Here is a 20,160-nt window from a genome sequence, read left to right on the forward strand (position 1 = left end):
CAATGACTGCTCCTAGACCTTCATTGAAAATAAGAATTTGTTCTTAACTGACTTGCCTCATTAAATAAAGGTAAAATAAATAAAATTATTCAGGTTGGCATAATAGACTTGTTCTCCCACATACCTACAAAAATGTTAATGCTTCAAGGTCAGCAGAGATTCTGGGAGGAAGTCAGACCAAGAGAGCTGGGGATGAGAAAAGAGCACGGACAGCCAGGAATATTATCAAAACCATCACAACATTTTAAAAATGTTTAATTTATAGTTGTTGGAAAATGACATCTTAAACATGACCAGCCCCTTCCGATGTTCCAGGAGAAATAGGCATCTGAGTCACCACAGGCAGACTGTTATACTAGAGATAGAGGTCAAAGCTGTGGCCCTCTTGTTGAACTGGGTTGTCGTTCTAAACTGCAGGCGGTACCGAAACTCGACCCCCTCGCTTGTTTGGTCGTCTGAAGACAATTACATTATAGACTTTGATTGAATAATAATAATAAAAAATAAGTGTTGCTTTTTTTCCAGCCTTGTTCTTTAAATATCTTAACGTATGTACAGGGAGTTCACGCGTCCTCTTAAAGCAACAGTATCAGGGCAGACGGCTTAAATTATTTTGGGGTTAGAGTTTGTTTCATTATTTCAGACGGTGACCCCTAGTGCACAACGGCCATTTAAAAAAATTAAAAAATGGGGGAAGAAACAAGGGAAAAAACCAGAACATTTCCTCACGTTGGAGGAGAGAGGGTTGGCTAGGTGTCAATCTTCCGTGAGGTCCTGAACAAAGAGGACCTCGGAACGGCTGAGGCCGGCCTCTTTCAGGCTGGGAGGGTTGGGCTGCTCCTCCGTGGGAAGGCAGGGCAGAACCCCGCGGGGGAAGTTGGTAACGATCTGGAACTTTTCCGGGGTCTCCTTCAATGAGAACAGGAAGTCGTATATCACCTGGAGAAACAGAGGGAGAGATGGGTGCTTTTTGTTGTTGTCGTCAAGACCATAAGTTCCATTGGTATTTGCCAGGGGAGTTTAAATCAGACTGTTACAATGACACTACACATGGAAGAGTGACTAGGAGTTTGCTGTGTAGAACTGAGTCAACAGTTTAAAAGAGCAGAGCCGTGTTCGTACGGTCAGACTGTCTTACCGAGCAGAGCCGTGTTCGTACGGTCAGACTGTCTTACCGAGCAGAGCCGTGTTCGTACGGTCAGACTGTCTTACCGAGCAGAGCCGTGTTCGTACGGTCAGACTGTGTCTTACCGAGCAGAGCCGTGTTCGTACGGTCAGGCTGTGTCTTACCGAGCAGAGCCGTGTTCGTACGGTCAGGCTGTGTCTTACCGAGCAGAGCCGTGTTCGTACGGTCAGACTGTCTTACCGAGCAGAGCCGTGTTCGTACGGTCAGGCTGTCTTACCGAGCAGAGCCGTGTTCGTACGGTCAGGCTGTCTTACCGAGCAGAGCCGTGTTCGTACGGTCAGGCTGTCTTACCGAGCAGAGCCGTGTTCGTACGGTCAGGCTGTCTTACCGAGCAGAGCCGTGTTCGTACGGTCAGGCTGTCTTACCGAGCAGAGCCGTGTTCGTACGGTCAGGCTGTCTTACCGAGCAGAGCCGTGTTCGTACGGTCAGGCTGTCTTACCGAGCAGAGCCGTGTTCGTACGGTCAGGCTGTCTTACCGAGCAGAGCCGTGTTCGTACGGTCAGGCTGTCTTACCGAGCAGAGCCGTGTTCGTACGGTCAGGCTGTCTTACCGAGCAGAGCCGTGTTCGTACGGTCAGGCTGTCTTACCGAGCAGAGCCGTGTTCGTACGGTCAGGCTGTCTTACCGAGCAGAGCCGTGTTCGTACGGTCAGGCTGTCTTACCGAGCAGAGCCGTGTTCGTACGGTCAGGCTGTCTTACCGAGCAGAGCCGTGTTCGTACGGTCAGGCTGTCTTACCGAGCAGAGCCGTGTTCGTACGGTCAGACTGTGTTCGTACGGTCAGACTGTCTTACCGAGCAGAGCCGTGTTCGTACGGTCAGGCTGTCTTACCGAGCAGAGCCGTGTTCGTACGGTCAGGCTGTCTTACCGAGCAGAGCCGTGTTCGTACGGTCAGGCTGTCTTACCGAGCAGAGCCGTGTTCGTACGGTCAGACTGTCTTACCGAGCAGAGCCGTGTTCGTACGGTCAGACTGTCTTACCCAGCAGAGCCGTGTTCGTGACGGTCAGACTGTCTTACCGAGCAGAGCCGTGTTCGTACGGTCAGACTGTCTTACCCAGCAGAGCCGTGTTCGTACGGTCAGACTGTCTTACCGAGCAGAGCCGTGTTCGTACGGTCAGACTGTCTTACCGAGCAGAGCCGTGTTCGTACGGTCAGACTGTCTTACCCAGCAGAGCCGTGTTCGTACGGTCAGACTGTCTTACCGAGCAGAGCCGTGTTCGTACGGTCAGACTGTCTTACCCAGCAGAGCCGTGTTCGTACGGTCAGACTGTGTTCGTACGGTCAGACTGTCTTACCCAGCAGAGCCGTGTTCGTACGGTCAGACTGTGTTCGTACGGTCAGACTGTGTTCGTACGGTCAGGCTGTCTTACCGAGCAGAGCCGTGTTCGTACGGTCAGACTGTGTTCGTACGGTCAGACTGTCTTACCGAGCAGAGCCGTGTTCGTACGGTCAGGCTGTCTTACCGAGCAGAGCCGTGTTCGTACGGTCAGGCTGTCTTACCGAGCAGAGCCGTGTTCGTACGGTCAGACTGTGTTCGTACGGTCAGACTGTCTTACCGAGCAGAGCCGTGTTCGTGACGGTCAGGCTGTCTTACCGAGCAGAGCCGTGTTCGTACGGTCAGGCTGTCTTACCGAGCAGAGCCGTGTTCGTGACGGTCAGGCTGTCTTACCGAGCAGAGCCGTGTTCGTACGGTCAGGCTGTCTTACCGAGCAGAGCCGTGTTCGTACGGTCAGGCTGTCTTACCGAGCAGAGCCGTGTTCGTACGGTCAGGCTGTCTTACCGAGCAGAGCCGTGTTCGTACGGTCAGGCTGTCTTACCGAGCAGAGCCGTGTTCGTACGGTCAGGCTGTCTTACCGAGCAGAGCCGTGTTCGTACGGTCAGGCTGTCTTACCGAGCAGAGCCGTGTTCGTACGGTCAGGCTGTCTTACCGAGCAGAGCCGTGTTCGTACGGTCAGGCTGTCTTACCGAGCAGAGCCGTGTTCGACGGTCAGGCTGTCTTACCGAGCAGAGCCGTGTTCGTACGGTCAGGCTGTCTTACCGAGCAGAGCCGTGTTCGCACGGTCAGGCTGTCTTACCGAGCAGAGCCGTGTTCGTACGGTCAGGCTGTCTTACCGAGCAGAGCCGTGTTCGTACGGTCAGGCTGTCTTACCGAGCAGAGCCGTGTTCGTACGGTCAGGCTGTCTTACCGAGCAGAGCCGTGTTCGTACGGTCAGGCTGTCTTACCGAGCAGAGCCGTGTTCGTACGGTCAGGCTGTCTTACCGAGCAGAGCCGTGTTCGTACGGTCAGGCTGTGTCTTACCGAGCAGAGCCGTGTTCGTACGGTCAGGCTGTCTTACCGAGCAGAGCCGTGTTCGTACGGTCAGACTGTGTCTTACCGAGCAGAGCCGTGTTCGTACGGTCAGGCTGTCTTACCGAGCAGAGCCGTGTTCGTACGGTCAGGCTGTCTTACCGAGCAGAGCCGTGTTCGTACGGTCAGGCTGTCTTACCGAGCAGAGCCGTGTTCGTACGGTCAGGCTGTCTTACCGAGCAGAGCCGTGTTCGTACGGTCAGGCTGTCTTACCGAGCAGAGCCGTGTTCGTACGGTCAGGCTGTCTTACCGAGCAGAGCCGTGTTCGTACGGTCAGGCTGTCTTACCGAGCAGAGCCGTGTTCACGGTCAGGCTGTCTTACCGAGCAGAGCCGTGTTCGTACGGTCAGGCTGTCTTACCGAGCAGAGCCGTGTTCGTACGGTCAGGCTGTCTTACCGAGCAGAGCCGTGTTCGTACGGTCAGGCTGTCTTACCGAGCAGAGCCGTGTTCGTACGGTCAGGCTGTCTTACCGAGCAGAGCCGTGTTCGTACGGTCAGACTGTCTTACCGAGCAGAGCCGTGTTCGTACGGTCAGACTGTCTTACCGAGCAGAGCCGTGTTCGTACGGTCAGACTGTCTTACCGAGCAGAGCCGTGTTCGTACGGTCAGACTGTCTTACCGAGCAGAGCCGTGTTCGTACGGTCAGACTGTCTTACCGAGCAGAGCCGTGTTCGTACGGTCAGACTGTCTTACCGAGCAGAGCCGTGTTCGTACGGTCAGACTGTCTTACCGAGCAGAGCCGTGTTCGTACGGTCAGACTGTCTTACCGAGCAGAGCCGTGTTCGTACGGTCAGACTGTCTTACCGAGCAGAGCCGTGTTCGTACGGTCAGACTGTCTTACCGAGCAGAGCCGTGTTCGTACGGTCAGGCTGTCTTACCGAGCAGAGCCGTGTTCGTACGGTCAGGCTGTCTTACCGAGCAGAGCCGTGTTCGCACGGTCAGGCTGTCTTACCGAGCAGAGCCGTGTTCGTACGGTCAGGCTGTCTTACCGAGCAGAGCCGTGTTCGTACGGTCAGACTGTGTTCGTGCGGTCAGACTGTCTTACCGAGCAGAGCCGTGTTCGTGCGGTCAGGCTGTCTTACCGAGCAGAGCCGTGTTCGTACGGTCAGGCTGTCTTACCGAGCAGAGCCGTGTTCGTGCGGTCAGGCTGTCTTACCGAGCAGAGCCGTGTTCGTACGGTCAGACTGTCTTACCGAGCAGAGCCGTGTTCGTACGGTCAGACTGTCTTACCGAGCAGAGCCGTGTTCGTGCGGTCAGACTGTCTTACCGAGCAGAGCCGTGTTCGTACGGTCAGACTGTCTTACCGAGCAGAGCCGTGTTCGTACGGTCAGACTGTCTTACCGAGCAGAGCCGTGTTCGTACGGTCAGACTGTCTTACCGAGCAGAGCCGTGTTCGTACGGTCAGACTGTCTTACCGAGCAGAGCCGTGTTCGTACGGTCAGACTGTCTTACCGAGCAGAGCCGTGTTCGTACGGTCAGACTGTCTTACCGAGCAGAGCCGTGTTCGTACGGTCAGACTGTCTTACCGAGCAGAGCCGTGTTCGTACGGTCAGACTGTCTTACCGAGCAGAGCCGTGTTCGTACGGTCAGACTGTCTTACCCAGCAGAGCCGTGTTCGTACGGTCAGACTGTGTTCGTACGGTCAGACTGTCTTACCCAGCAGAGCCGTGTTCGTACGGTCAGACTGTGTTCGTACGGTCAGACTGTCTTACCGAGCAGAGCCGTGTTCGCACGGTCAGGCTGTCTTACCGAGCAGAGCCGTGTTCGTACGGTCAGACTGTCTTACCGAGCAGAGCCGTGTTCGCACGGTCAGACTGTGTTCGTACGGTCAGACTGTCTTACCGAGCAGAGCCGTGTTCGCACGGTCAGGCTGTCTTACCGAGCAGAGCCGTGTTCGTACGGTCAGGCTGTCTTACCGAGCAGAGCCGTGTTCGTGCGGTCAGACTGTGTTCGTACGGTCAGACTGTCTTACCGAGCAGAGCCGTGTTCGTACGGTCAGGCTGTCTTACCGAGCAGAGCCGTGTTCGCACGGTCAGGCTGTCTTACCGAGCAGAGCCGTGTTCGCACGGTCAGGCTGTCTTACCGAGCAGAGCCGTGTTCGTACGGTCAGGCTGTCTTACCGAGCAGAGCCGTGTTCGTACGGTCAGGCTGTCTTACCGAGCAGAGCCGTGTTCGCACGGTCAGGCTGTCTTACCGAGCAGAGCCGTGTTCGTACGGTCAGGCTGTCTTACCGAGCAGAGCCGTGTTCGTACGGTCAGGCTGTCTTACCGAGCAGAGCCGTGTTCGTACGGTCAGGCTGTCTTACCGAGCAGAGCCGTGTTCGTACGGTCAGGCTGTCTTACCGAGCAGAGCCGTGTTCGTACGGTCAGGCTGTCTTACCGAGCAGAGCCGTGTTCGTACGGTCAGGCTGTCTTACCGAGCAGAGCCGTGTTCGTGCGGTCAGGCTGTCTTACCGAGCAGAGCCGTGTTCGTACGGTCAGGCTGTCTTACCGAGCAGAGCCGTGTTCGTACGGTCAGGCTGTCTTACCGAGCAGAGCCGTGTTCGTACGGTCAGGCTGTCTTACCGAGCAGAGCCGTGTTCGTACGGTCAGGCTGTCTTACCGAGCAGAGCCGTGTTCGTACGGTCAGGCTGTCTTACCGAGCAGAGCCGTGTTCGTACGGTCAGGCTGTCTTACCGAGCAGAGCCGTGTTCGTACGGTCAGGCTGTCTTACCGAGCAGAGCCGTGTTCGCACGGTCAGGCTGTCTTACCGAGCAGAGCCGTGTTCGTACGGTCAGGCTGTCTTACCGAGCAGAGCCGTGTTCGTACGGTCAGGCTGTCTTACCGAGCAGAGCCGTGTTCGTACGGTCAGGCTGTCTTACCGAGCAGAGCCGTGTTCGTACGGTCAGGCTGTCTTACCGAGCAGAGCCGTGTTCGTACGGTCAGGCTGTCTTACCGAGCAGAGCCGTGTTCGTACGGTCAGGCTGTCTTACCGAGCAGAGCCGTGTTCGTACGGTCAGGCTGTCTTACCGAGCAGAGCCGTGTTCGTACGGTCAGGCTGTCTTACCGAGCAGAGCCGTGTTCGTACGGTCAGGCTGTCTTACCGAGCAGAGCCGTGTTCGTACGGTCAGGCTGTCTTACCCAGCAGAGCCGTGTTCGTACGGTCAGACTGTCTTACCGAGCAGAGCCGTGTTCGTACGGTCAGACTGTCTTACCCAGCAGAGCCGTGTTCGTACGGTCAGGCTGTCTTACCGAGCAGAGCCGTGTTCGTACGGTCAGACTGTCTTACCGAGCAGAGCCGTGTTCGTACGGTCAGACTGTCTTACCGAGCAGAGCCGTGTTCGTACGGTCAGACTGTCTTACCGAGCAGAGCCGTGTTCGTACGGTCAGACTGTCTTACCGAGCAGAGCCGTGTTCGTACGGTCAGACTGTCTTACCGAGCAGAGCCGTGTTCGTACGGTCAGACTGTGTCTTACCGAGCAGAGCCGTGTTCGTACGGTCAGACTGTGTCTTACCGAGCAGAGCCGTGTTCGTACGGTCAGACTGTCTTACCGAGCAGAGCCGTGTTCGTACGGTCAGACTGTCTTACCGAGCAGAGCCGTGTTCGTACGGTCAGACTGTCTTACCGAGCAGAGCCGTGTTCGTACGGTCAGGCTGTCTTACCGAGCAGAGCCGTGTTCGTACGGTCAGACTGTCTTACCGAGCAGAGCCGTGTTCGTACGGTCAGACTGTCTTACCGAGCAGAGCCGTGTCGTACGGTCAGACTGTGTTCGTACGGTCAGACTGTCTTACCGAGCAGAGCCGTGTTCGTACGGTCAGACTGTCTTACCGAGCAGAGCCGTGTCGTACGGTCAGACTGTCTTACCGAGCAGAGCCGTGTTCGTACGGTCAGACTGTGTTCGTACGGTCAGACTGTGTTCGTACGGTCAGACTGTGTTCGTACGGTCAGACTGTGTTCGTACGGTCAGACTGTGTTCGTACGGTCAGACTGTGTTCGTACGGTCAGACTGTGTTCGTACGGTCAGACTGTGTTCGTACGGTCAGACTGTGTTCGTACGGTCAGACTGTGTTCGTACGGTCAGACTGTGTTCGTACGGTCAGACTGTGTCGTACGGTCAGACTGTGTTCGTACGGTCAGACTGTGTTCGTACGGTCAGACTGTGTTCGTACGGTCAGACTGTGTCGTACCGTCAGAGACTGCTGGAAGAGGAACCGCCTCTCTACTCTGGTGTCGTTCGGCAGTTTGAAAACTATCTTGACGCTGTCGGGGTCGTCTGCTGGGGGCTCGGGGGGAAGACATTCTGACTTGCGCTCCTTCTCTTCGTCCAGCGTCTAAGAAAAAAATTATAAAAAGAACAGAATTAGTTAGCCACAGTCAAACTGGCAACAAAGACCAAGATAAGAAACGGTTTTAAATGTAGGCAGAGAGAGAAGTCAGAGAGAACAGACAGCGTGAGCAGAATGAGCGAGTGAGGAGACAAAAAGATTGACAAGACAGAGAAAGAGGAGACAGACCGTATCAAGGTGTCCTCACCCTCTTCCTCCTCTCCTCGGCCAGGACGGTCTGCCGGACCTTCTCCTCCTCCGCCTGGACCTTCTCCTGCTCCTCCCTCTTCCTCCGGTCCTTCTCCTGATCGGCTCTCAGCGACTCCAGGTAGGCCTCGTCCTGCTGCGCCCGCAACACCTGCGTCTGGTTCCTCTCCTCCCTGGAACACACACAGACACGTTCAATTAACCTCCATCTCCAGGACCAGAGACAGACGCATGGGAGACCACACCACATCTCCAGGACCAGAGACAGACGCATGGGAGACCACACCACATCTCCAGGACCAGAGACAGACGCATGGGAGACCACACCACATCTCCAGGACCAGAGACAGACGCATGGGAGACCACACCACATCTCCAGGACCAGAGACAGACGCATGGGAGACCACACCACATCTCCAGGACCAGAGACAGACGCATGGGAGACCACACCACATCTCCAGGACCAGAGACAGACGCATGGCAGACCACACCACATCTCCAGGACCAGAGACAGACGCATGGGAGACCACACCACATCTCCAGGACCAGAGACAGACGCATGGGAGACCACACCACATCTCCAGGACCAGAGACAGACGCATGGGAGACCACACCACATCTCCAGGACCAGAGACAGACGCATGGGAGACCACACCACATCTCCAGGACCAGAGACAGACGCATGGGAGACCACACCACATCTCCAGGACCAGAGACAGACGCATGGGAGACCACACCACATCTCCAGGACCAGAGACAGACGCATGGGAGACCACACCACATCTCCAGGACCAGAGACAGACGCATGGGAGACCACACCACATCTCCAGGACCAGAGACAGACGCATGGGAGACCACACCACATCTCCAGGACCAGAGACAGACGCATGGGAGACCACACCACATCTCCAGGACCAGAGACAGACGCATGGGAGACCACACCACATCTCCAGGACCAGAGACAGACGCATGGGAGACCACACCACATCTCCAGGACCAGAGACAGACGCATGGGAGACCACACCACATCTCCAGGACCAGAGACAGACGCATGGGAGACCACACCACATCTCCAGGACCAGAGACAGACGCATGGGAGACCACACCACATCTCCAGGACCAGAGACAGACGCATGGGAGACCACACCACATCTCCAGGACCAGAGACAGACGCATGGCAGACCACACCACATCTCCAGGACCAGAGACAGACGCATGGGAGACCACACCACATCTCCAGGACCAGAGACAGACGCATGGGAGACCACACCACATCTCCAGGACCAGAGACAGACGCATGGGAGACCACACCACATCTCCAGGACCAGAGACAGACGCATGGGAGACCACACCACATCTCCAGGACCAGAGACAGACGCATGGCAGACCACACCACATCTCCAGGACCAGAGACAGACGCATGGGAGACCACACCACATCTCCAGGACCAGAGACAGACGCATGGGAGACCACACCACATCTCCAGGACCAGAGACAGACGCATGGGGGACCAGACGCATGGGAGACCTCCAGGACCAGACGGGCGGGCTATCTGAAGGGCTATTGGAAACCACAGATCTGCAATCACTCCCTTACCGTTCCAAGCGTTCAGACATCAGGTAGGTCTGGTTGGCCTCCATGATGAAGGTGAGCTGGTTGAGGAGGTCCTCTGATTGGATGAGCCCCTCCAGACGTCCCACCACCGTCATCTTACGGTCCTTCAGCATGATAATGGCCAGGAACGGGTTGGTGTTCTCACGCAACGCCTGGGACACTGAGGTACAGACACACAGGGAAAAACAGACACACACCAAACACACACACACACACACCAAACACACACACACACACACCAAACACACACACACACACACCAAACACACACACACCAAACACACACACCAAACACACACACCAAACACACACACACACACACACACACACACACACACACACACACACCAAACACACACACACACACACACACACACCAAACACACACACACACCAAACACACACACACACACCAAACACACACACACACACCAAACACACACACACACACCAAACACACACACACACACACACACCAAACACAGATTAAAACACTGAAATAGATTCCTCCTGACGTCCTAGAGGACTCTGACGGAAATCCTAAATTCCCAGCACGGACTTTTATCTTATTTCCCCAGATCAGACTGACTGAGAACACGTTTACAGCAACGAGTAACATAATAAGACCAGTTCCTCTTTGTAGAATGCATCTCCAGCTCTAGGAGATCTAGGTAGTGAAGACGCAATGCAAGAGGAGACGATGTGTACCTCTGTATCCCTCAGGCCTGCTGGTGGAACAGGCCCAGAACAGCATCCTGGTGTTGAGGAAGGTCAGGACCTCTTCTGTACATAACGTGGAGCTGGAGGAAGATGGAAACAGAAACAAGCACATTAATATAAAACATGGCAAAATATTAAATAATTTATACTAATTACGAAGAGGGGGAGGACATATGAATAATACCAAACATGCCACAAATATGGAAACGAGCGAGGAAAACCTCCATCCAATCAACTGAATAAATATTCAAACCAACAGAAAGCAGAATTATAACAAGACAAAACAAACTACTGATTATTGACAGGTCTCCCTGAAAAAAGGGGGTTTGTTTCTGTTTGTGTGGATGTTGTCCTCATGTAAACGGATCATATGTTGTGTTATGGGACCTACCGACAGAACTGGTCTGTATCCTGGTTCTCCTCTCCATGGAGGTAAACTAATAAGTAGCGAAGCTCACGTTTGGCATCATTCAATGCCTACAGGGGGGAAACAAACATAACATATAAACACGACCAGCTACCCAGTTACACAGACAGTTGAAGTCGGAAGTTAACAAAAACTAATTTTAATGACTCCAACCTAAGTGTTTTTTCAACAACTCCACACATTTCTTGTTAACACACTATAGTTTTGGCAAGTTGGTTAGAACATCTAGTTTGTGCATGACAAGTCATTTTTCCAACAATTGTTTACAGACAGATTATTTCACTTGTAATTCACTGTATCACAATTCCAGTGGGTCAGAAGTTTACATACACTAAGTTGCATGTGCCTTTAAACAGCTTTGAAAATTCCAGAAAATGATGTCATGGCTTTAGAAGATTCTGATAGGCTAATTGACATGATTTGAGTCAATTGGAGGTGTACCTATGGATGTATTTCAAGAACTACCTTCAAACTCAGTGCCTCTTTGATTGACATCATGGGAAAATCAAAATAAATCAGCCAAGACCTCAAAAGACAATTGTAGACCTCCACAAGTCTGGTTCATCCTTGGGAGCAATTTCCAAATGCCTGAAGGTACCACGTTCATCTGTACAAACAATAGTACGCAAGTATAAACACCATGGGACTATGCAGTCGTCATACCGCTCTGTCTCCTCGAGATGAACGTACTTTGGTGCGGAAAGTGCAAATCAATCCCAGAACAACAGCAAAGGACCTTGTGAAGATGCTGGAGGAAACAGGTACAAAAGTATCTATATCCAAGTAAAACGAGTCCTATATTGACATAACCTGAAAGGCCGCTCAGCAAGGAAGAAGCCACTGCTCCAAAACCGCCAAAAAAAGGCAGACTACGATTTGCAACTGCACATGGGGACAAAGATCATACTTTTTGGAGAAATGTCCTCTGGTCTGATGAAACAAAAATAGAACTGTTTGGCCATAATGTCCATTTATGTTTGGAGGAAAAAGGGGGAGGCTTGCAAGCTGAAGAACACCATCCCAACCGTGAAGCACGGGGGTGGCAGCATCATGGTGTGGGGGTGCTTTACTGCAGGAGGGACTGGTGCACTTCACAAAATAGATGGCATCAATAGGAAGGAAAATTATGTGGATATATTGAAGCAACATCAAGACATCAATTAGGAAGTTGAAGCTTGGTCACAAATGGGTCTTCCAAATGGACAATGAACCCAAGCTTACTTTCAAAGTAGTGGTGAAATGGCTTAAGGACAACAAAGTCAAGGTATTGGAGTGGCCATCACAAAGCCCTGACCTCAGTTCCATGGAAAATTTGTGGACAGAACTGAAAAAGCGTGTGCAAGCAAGGAGGCCTACAAACCTGACGCAGTTACACCAGCTCTGTCAGGAGGAATGGACCAAAATTCACCCAACTTATTGTGGGAAGCTTGTGGAAGGCTACCTGAAACATTTGACCCAAGTTAAACAATTTAAAGGCAATGCTACCAAATACTAATTGAGTGTATGAAAACATCTGACCCATTGGGAATGTGATGAAAGAAATAAAAGCTGAAATAAATAATTCTCCTCTATTATTCCCGACATTTCACATTCTTAAAATAAAGTGGTGATCCTAACTGACCTAAAACAAGGAATTTTTACTAGGATTAAATGTCAGGAATTGTGAAAAATTGAGTTTAAATATATTTGGCTAAGGTGTATGTAAACTTCTGACTTCAACTGTACACCATATATACACACACAAGTATGAGGATACCCTTTCAAATTCGTGGATTTTGTTATTTATGCCACACCTATTGCTGACAGGTGTATAAAAATCAAGCACACAGCCATGCGATCTCCATAGACAAACATTGGCAGTAGAATGGCCTTACTGAAGAGCTCAGTGACTTTCAACATGGAACCGTCATAGGATGCCACCTTTCCAACAAGTCAGTTCATCAAATTTCTGCCCTGCTAAAGCTGCCCCGTTCAACTGTAAGTGCTGTTATTGTGAAGTGGAAATGTCTACGAGCAACAACGGCTCAGCTGCGAAGTGGTAGACCACACAAGCTGAATGGGAACGCCAAGTGCTGAAGCGCGTAGCAATCATCTGTCCAGCAACACTCACTACCGAGTTCCAAACTGCCTCTGGAAGCAACACTCACTACCGAGTTCCAAACTGGCTCTGGAAGCAACGTCGGCACAAGAACTGTTGGTTGGGAGCTTCATGAAATGGGTTTCCACGGCCAAGCATACACAAGCCTAAGATCACGATCATGCACAATGCCAAGCATCAGCTGGAGTGATGTTAAGATCGCCTCCATTGGAAGCTGGAACAGTGAAAACGCGTTCTCTGGAGTGATGAATCACTCTTCACGGACGAATCAGAGTTTGGCGGATGCCAGGAGAACGCTACCTGCCCCAATGCATAGCGCCAACTGTAAAGTTTGGTGGAGGAGGAATAATGATCTGGGTCTGTTTCTCATGGTTCGGGCCCCTTAGCTCCAGTGAAAGGAAATCCTAACGCTATAGCATACAATGACATTCTAGATTATTCTGTGCTTCCAACTTTGGCAACAGTTTGGGAAAGGCCCTTTTCTGTTTCAGCATGACAATGCCCCCCGTGCACAAAGCAAGTTCCACACATAAATGGTTTATAGAGATCAGTGTGGAAGAACTTGACTGCCCTGCACAGAGCCCTGACCTCAACCCGATCTAACACCTTTGGGATGAATTGGAACGCTGACTGTAAGCCAGGCCTCATCGCCCAAAATCAGTGCCTGACCTCACTAATGTGGCTGAATGGAAGCCAGTCTGCCAAATGACTTAAATGTAAATGTAGTGGAAAGCCTTCCCAGAAGAGTGGAGGATGTTATAGCAGCAATGTTCCAACATCTAGTGGAAAGCCTTCCCAGAAGAGTGGAGGCTGTTATAGCAGCATTGTTCCAACACCTGGCGGAAAGCCTTCCCAGAAGAGTGGAGGCTGTTATAGCAGCAATGTTCCAACACCTAGCGGAAAGCCTTCCCAGAAGAGTGGAGGCTGTTATAGCAGCATTGTTCCAACACCTAGTGGAAAGCCTTCCCAGAAGAGTGGAGGCTGTTATAGCAGCATTGTTCCAACACCTAGCGGAAAGCCTTCCCAGAAGAGTGGAGGCTGTTATAGCAGCATTGTTCCAACACCTAGCGGAAAGCCTTCCTAGAAGAGTGGAGGCTGTTATAGCAGCATTGTTCCAACACCTAGTGGAAAGCCTTCCCAGAAGAGTGGAGGCTGTTATAGCAGCATTGTTCCAACACCTAGCGGAAAGCGTTCCCAGAAGAGTGGAGGCTGTTATAGCAGCATTGTTCCAACACCTAGTGGAAAGCCTTCCCAGAAGAGTGGAGGCTGTTATAGCAGCATTGTTCCAACACCTAGCGGAAAGCGTTCCCAGAAGAGTGGAGGCTGTTATAGCAGCATTGTTCCAACACCTAGTGGAAAGCCTTCCCAGAAGAGTGGAGGCTGTTATAGCAGCATTGTTCCAACACCTAGCGGAAAGCGTTCCCAGAAGAGTGGAGGCTGTTATAGCAGCAATGTTCCAACATCTAGAGGAAAACCTTCCCAGAAGAGTGGAGGCTGTTATAGCAGCAATGTTCCATCATCTAGTGGAAAACCTTCCCAGAGAAGTGGAGGCTGTTATAGCAGCAATGTTCCATCATCTAGTGGAAAGCCTTCCCAGAAGAGTGGAGGCTGTTATAGCAGCAATGTTCCTACATCTAGTGGAAAGCCTTCCCAGAAGAGTGGAGGCTATTATAGCAGCAATGGGAGGGGGACAAACTCCATATTAACGTTCATGATTTCAGAACGAGATGTTGGACAAGCAGGTGTCCACATACACTACATCAACAAAAGGTCTAAATGGATTGAACCTATATGGATTCTGGAAAATCCGCTTCCTTAAAACCATTTAGTCGGTTGTTCAATAAAATAAAACTTGGTGTGTGTCAACTTTTTGGCGTTCCAATATACTTGTTGTGGATGGTCACGGTACTATTACTAGTATCCCAAATTGAGATTGAAACTGGACTGGGGAACCTGATTAACACACCTGGCTATATGTCCCCTGGTAAAACACTGGATGCGATCGACCGTACTTCTCTTCAAAACTATGGATGAAGGAGACCACGTCACCCACAGGGTCTGTGACTCGTCCACGAGGGTCTGGCCTGACCCACCGCAGGGCAAACCTGGTTAGGAAGGAGGAGGAGGAACCAATCAGTCACCTTTATACAGAAACGTCAGGGGAACAGATGGCCAAATACAGTTTCTTTGTATTACCTGAATATGTCCAGAAGTGTGTAATATGTCAATCTGAAAGGTAACATTATCATGTAGTAACTCCATCCTATTAATCCCTGGAGAAAAAACATAAGACCAGATGAGACATGACGATCAGAACAGAGGAGAAGATTCAATGAGAAAACTACAGCTGGCAGCTGGATGATTTCAGTTACGGACATGATTTCTGTAAGCAGAAGGTTGTGCCACTGTGTGTGTGAATGGGGCGGCAAGGTAGCCTAGTGGTTAGAGTGTAGAGGCGGCAGGGTAGCCTAGTGGTTAGAGTGTAGAGGGGGCAGGGTAGCCTAGTGGTTAGAGTGTAGAGGTGGCAGGTAGCCTAGTGGTTAGAGTGTAGAGGTGGCAGGTAGCCTAGTGGTTAGAGTGTAGAGGGGGCAGGGTAGCCTAGTGGTTAGAGTGTGGAGGGGGCAAAGTAGCCTAGTGGTTAGAGTGTAGAGGGGGCAGGGTAGCCTAGTGGTTAGAGTGTAGAGGCTGCAGGGTAGCCTAGTGGTTAGAGTGTAGAGGCGGCAGGGTAGCCTAGTGGTTAGAGTGTAGAGGGGGCAGGGTAGCCTAGTGGTTAGAGTGTAGAGGGGGCAGGGTAGCCTAGTGGTTAGAGTGTAGAGACTGCAGGGTAGCCTAGAGGTTAGAGTGTAGAGGTGGCAGGTAGCCTAGTGGTTAGAGTGTAGAGGCGGCAGGTAGCCTAGTGGTTAGAGTGTAGAGGCGGCAGGTAGCCTAGTGGTTAGAGTGTAGAGGCGGCAGGTAGCCTAGTGGTTAGAGTGTAGAGGCGGCAGGTAGCCTAGTGGTTAGAGTGTAGTGGCGGCAGGTAGCCTAGTGGTTAGAGTGTAGTGGCGGCAGGTAGCCTAGTGGTTAGAGTGTAGTGGCGGCAGGTAGCCTAGTGGTTAGAGTGTAGAGGCGGCAGGTAGCCTAGTGGTTAGAGTGTAGAGGCGGCAGGTAGCCTAGTGGTTAGAGTGTAGAGGCGGCAGGTAGCCTAGTGGTTAGAGTGTAGAGGCGGCAGGTAGCCTAGTGGTTAGAGTGTAGAGGCGGCAGGTAGCCTAGTGGTTAGAGTGTAGAGGCGGCAGGTAGCCTAGTGGTTAGAGTGTAGAGGCGGCAGGTAGCCTAGTGGTTAGAGTGTAGAGGCGGCAGGGTAGCCTAGTGGTTAGAGTGTAGAGGTGGGCAGGGTAGCCTTGTGGTTAGAGTGTAGAGGCGGCAGGTAGCCTAGTGGTTAGAGTGTAGAGGTGGCAGGGTAGCCTTGTGGTTAGAGTGTAGAGGTGGCAGGTAGCCTAGTGGTTAGAGTGTAGAGGTGGCAGGTAGCCTAGTGGTTAGAGTGTAGAGGTGGCAGGTAGCCTAGTGGTTAGAGTGTAGAGGGGGCAGGGTAGCCTAGTGGTTAGAGTGTAGAGGTGGCAGGGTAGCCTAGTGGTTAGAGTGTAGAGGTGGCAGGTAGCCTAGTGGTTAGAGTGTTGGACTATTAACCGGAAGGTTGCAAGTTCAAATCCCTGAGCTGACAAGGTACAAATCTATCGTTCTGCCCCTGAACAGGCAGTTAACCCACTGTTCAGTCATGCAATAAATGTCATATTGCAGATTCTACCTTTAAATTGAGATACAAGACCAATTTACCAGTGACATATGAGCTTAAAGAAGAACACACGAAAGAGAGAGAGTGTGTGTACGTACTCTGGGTTGTGGCCTGGAGACAATATAACTATACACTCTGTGGTCTGCTGTGTTGACCTGTAAGGGTCTGGAGGGCGGAGGGTTAAACACACTAGGAACTCCTTCCTGCTCATTCAGTCTGTCCTGCACCGCAGCCTGGGAACACACACACACACACACACACAAAATGATCCATTTGATCTCAACCTGGACAGCACAGGAAGACTAAAATCATGACCATTTTAAAAAGCGCAGAGATCGATGAATTTAAGGCAACATTTGTCACATGATATATATTACTGCACTCCCTGTATGTCATTCATTCATAACAGTGAGACATTATTGTGCATGATGTGCTGTGTATTTTGTGGGTCTTCAAGGCCAACATCAACAACAAACAACAAAAAGAGACATTCCTGTATTTTTGGAGTTGACAGTTCTTACCTCGATGTTCCAATTGTGTTGTTCTAACGTACGACGACATTGGTCCGTAGACTCCAAACCTGTCAAGTCCTGAAATCAAATCCAAAAATCTGAAATCTCAGATCTAACACTAGTGTACACGATACCGGATCAATCTCCAATTGATAGGTGAGAATGTAAAAGATGTTAGGTTCAACAAATGTATTTCAAATCATTCCTACAGGACATTTCCATATCTTGGGTCTGGATGAAACAACAGAGTGGGGTTAGGCCATAACAATTGTGTCTGATGATCCCTCTCTCAAAAACCATCTTTCAGCGAAACAGTTTAATAACTAAAGTAACGTTAGCATTGTTGACCTAGTTAACTAACTGTCGTTAGCCTAGCTAGCTAGTTGTAAGTAGCTTAGACAAGTCCTTGTAAGATAACTAAAAAGTTCAATATGTAGTTTCTAATTCACCATTCACTGATTTAAGTTTTCTGATGTGTTTCTTTTATGGGTGGGGGGGGCGCAATTGTCGGGAACGGACAGACAATTCAAGACAATAGTTTTGTAGAGGAAAAATAATTGGTGTGTTGTTAGATAACGTTAACGGTAACTGGCTAGTTAAGTTAGTTAGTTAACCGTGGTGCTAGGGGGGGGGGTTCGAAAAAGCAGTTTCACAACCATAAACGTGATTTAATTTTGAAACCATTTCCATCCTATATCTAAACATACATTAATACGGAGTTATAAAAATGACTGTAAGCTGAAGAAAGGTTGAGTACCTGAAATTGAAGGAGTTTTTCGGTCTGCGCCTGAGATAATTCCTGCTCCTCTGGCGCCGCCATCTTGCCTCGCCAATAGTTACTTGCACTTTGCGAACGAGTCGTTCTTCTTCTATGATATAACTGCGGTCCGCAAACCAACGTTACAGCTGCGTGCCGCCACCTACTGTGCTGGATGGAGTGTGGGTGTGGTCAATCTCGGTTTACAACATTTCTAAATCCTCCTACTTCATCTCAGTACGGTCTGAGAACAAAAAATAATAACAAAAAAGAGCCCTACTAACTTCTAATAGACCCTTCCCCATCTCCTAAATCCCTTCCAAACCCCGCCAACCACATCCAAACCCAATGACCCTACACTTCAATATGTCCCTCTCTTCAACATACTTACAACAATATAACAACACATGATCCACCGTTTCATCAACCTTACACTCCAGACATAAACCATTGCCAACCAGATGTAAGGACGAATTCAATGTACAATGTCCTAAGCGCAATCGAGCAAACACCACTTTGTCCTTTTTAATCTGACCTTTGCATTTTAGTCCAGCGACCTTTCTTTGGAGGGCATATAAATGCCGGCCCTTGGGCTCAGAGTCACATCCCTTCTCCCACTCATCTATCAAAATGGCTCTGATCTTACATTTGGCCTTACCTCTACCCAGTGGAACATTCATAGAAATGCAACAATGTCTTGCTTCAAAGCTCTTTTGGCGAACTGGTCTACAATTTCACACCTGAATGTGCTGGGACCCAGCAGAATCTCGCTACTACACCCATTCTCTCCATTCTCCATAACAACATTAATACCTCTAATAGTAGGTCACTCCTATGAGATTTACCAGATGATAAACTATCCAATCCAGACAGAGAATCTGAGCATCCTATAATTCCAACAGGTTGTACCTCCTCCACCCACTGGAGGGCAACTATTATCACCAACAGTTCAACTGAGTATACTTTCCTTTTCTCCACCAAGGTTAGATCAACAACAGGATCTGGGAGTAACAATGGAGGAACATCTATTACCAAAGAAGGGCCAACCTCCAACTCTCTCAAACCACTCTCATCAGCAAGCTTTCTAACTGTCCAACCAAAACCACTGCCTTGTCTACTAGTATATTAGTCATCATCTAGAACAGTGGGATGCTCAACCTCACAGCCTTTCAACCAATAAGCCAATGGCATTTTTTTTTACACCGTATATCCAAAGGCATCTCACCTGCCTCCACTAGTAAGACACATACAGATGGTGATTTAAGTGCTCCAATGCATATCCTTAAAGCTGTATACTGGATGCTGTCCAGCCTCTGAAGACAAGTCTTTGCTGCTGTTCCATAAACTAAACACCGTAATCAATCGTCGTCCCGATCAGAGTTCTATGAATATCCATCAACTATGGTCTGTCAGCACCCCCTTCATAACCAGAGACCGAGCGCAAAAGATTCACCACCTTCTTACACGGTGTATCAACATTTATGAAATGATCTGTCCATGTATATCGGTCAATGAACCATAGAGCCAAATATATCGCTCAAATAACCATAGACCCGCACACAGGAAAGGAAGGCCCAGAGTTACCTCTGCTGCAGAGGATACGTTCATTAGAGTTAACAGCCTCAGAAATGGCAGCCCAAATAAATGCTTCACAGAGTTCAAGTAACAGAAACATCTCAACATCAGCTGTTCAGAGGAGACTGTGTGAATCAGGCCTTCATGGTCGAATTGCTGCAAGAAACCAATACTAAAGGACACCAATAAGAAGAAGAGACTTGCTTGGGCCAAGAAACACGAGCAATGGACATTAGACCGGTGGCAATATGTCCTTTGGTCTGATGAGTCCAAATTTGAGATTTTTGGTACCAACCGCAGTGTCTTTGGGAGGCGCAGAGTAGGTAAACGGATGATCTCTGCATGTGTGGTTCCCACCGTGAAGCATGGAGGAGGAGGTGTGATGGAGTGGAGGTGCTTTGCTGGTGACACTGTCAATGGTTTACTTAGAATTCAAGGCACACTTAAACAACATGGCTACCATATCATTCTGCAGCGATACGCCATCCCATCTGGTTTGGGCTTAGTGGGACTATCATTTGTTTTTTAACAGGACAATGACCCAACACACCTCCAGGCTGTGTAAGGGCTATTTGACCAAGGAGGAGAGTGATGGAGTGCTTCATCAGATGACCTCGACCCAATTGAGATGGTTTGTGATGAGTTGGA

The 20,160-nt window shown here is 50.4% G+C and overlaps 1 protein-coding gene across 1 annotated transcript; it reads right to left on the bottom strand.

Moving 5' to 3' along the window:
- Positions 1–238: 238 nt before the first annotated feature.
- On the bottom strand, positions 239–18,045 carry LOC135545440 (FAS-associated factor 2-like). The gene is made up of 11 exons (XM_064973056.1): positions 17,938–18,045; positions 17,190–17,258; positions 16,767–16,901; positions 15,096–15,172; positions 14,866–15,004; positions 10,766–10,851; positions 10,363–10,454; positions 9,637–9,814; positions 8,042–8,213; positions 7,696–7,839; positions 239–939 (listed from the first exon to the last, which is right to left on the bottom strand). Exons 1-11 carry the CDS (start codon positions 17,998–18,000, stop codon positions 757–759), a joined length of 1,338 nt encoding a protein of 445 aa, XP_064829128.1. The 5' UTR covers positions 18,001–18,045; the 3' UTR covers positions 239–756.
- Between the last annotated feature and the right edge of the window lie 2,115 nt (positions 18,046–20,160).

Source organism: Oncorhynchus masou, chromosome 9, assembly GCF_036934945.1.
Source record: "Oncorhynchus masou masou isolate Uvic2021 chromosome 9, UVic_Omas_1.1, whole genome shotgun sequence".
In the NCBI taxonomy this organism is placed as follows: Eukaryota; Metazoa; Chordata; class Actinopteri; order Salmoniformes; family Salmonidae; genus Oncorhynchus; species Oncorhynchus masou.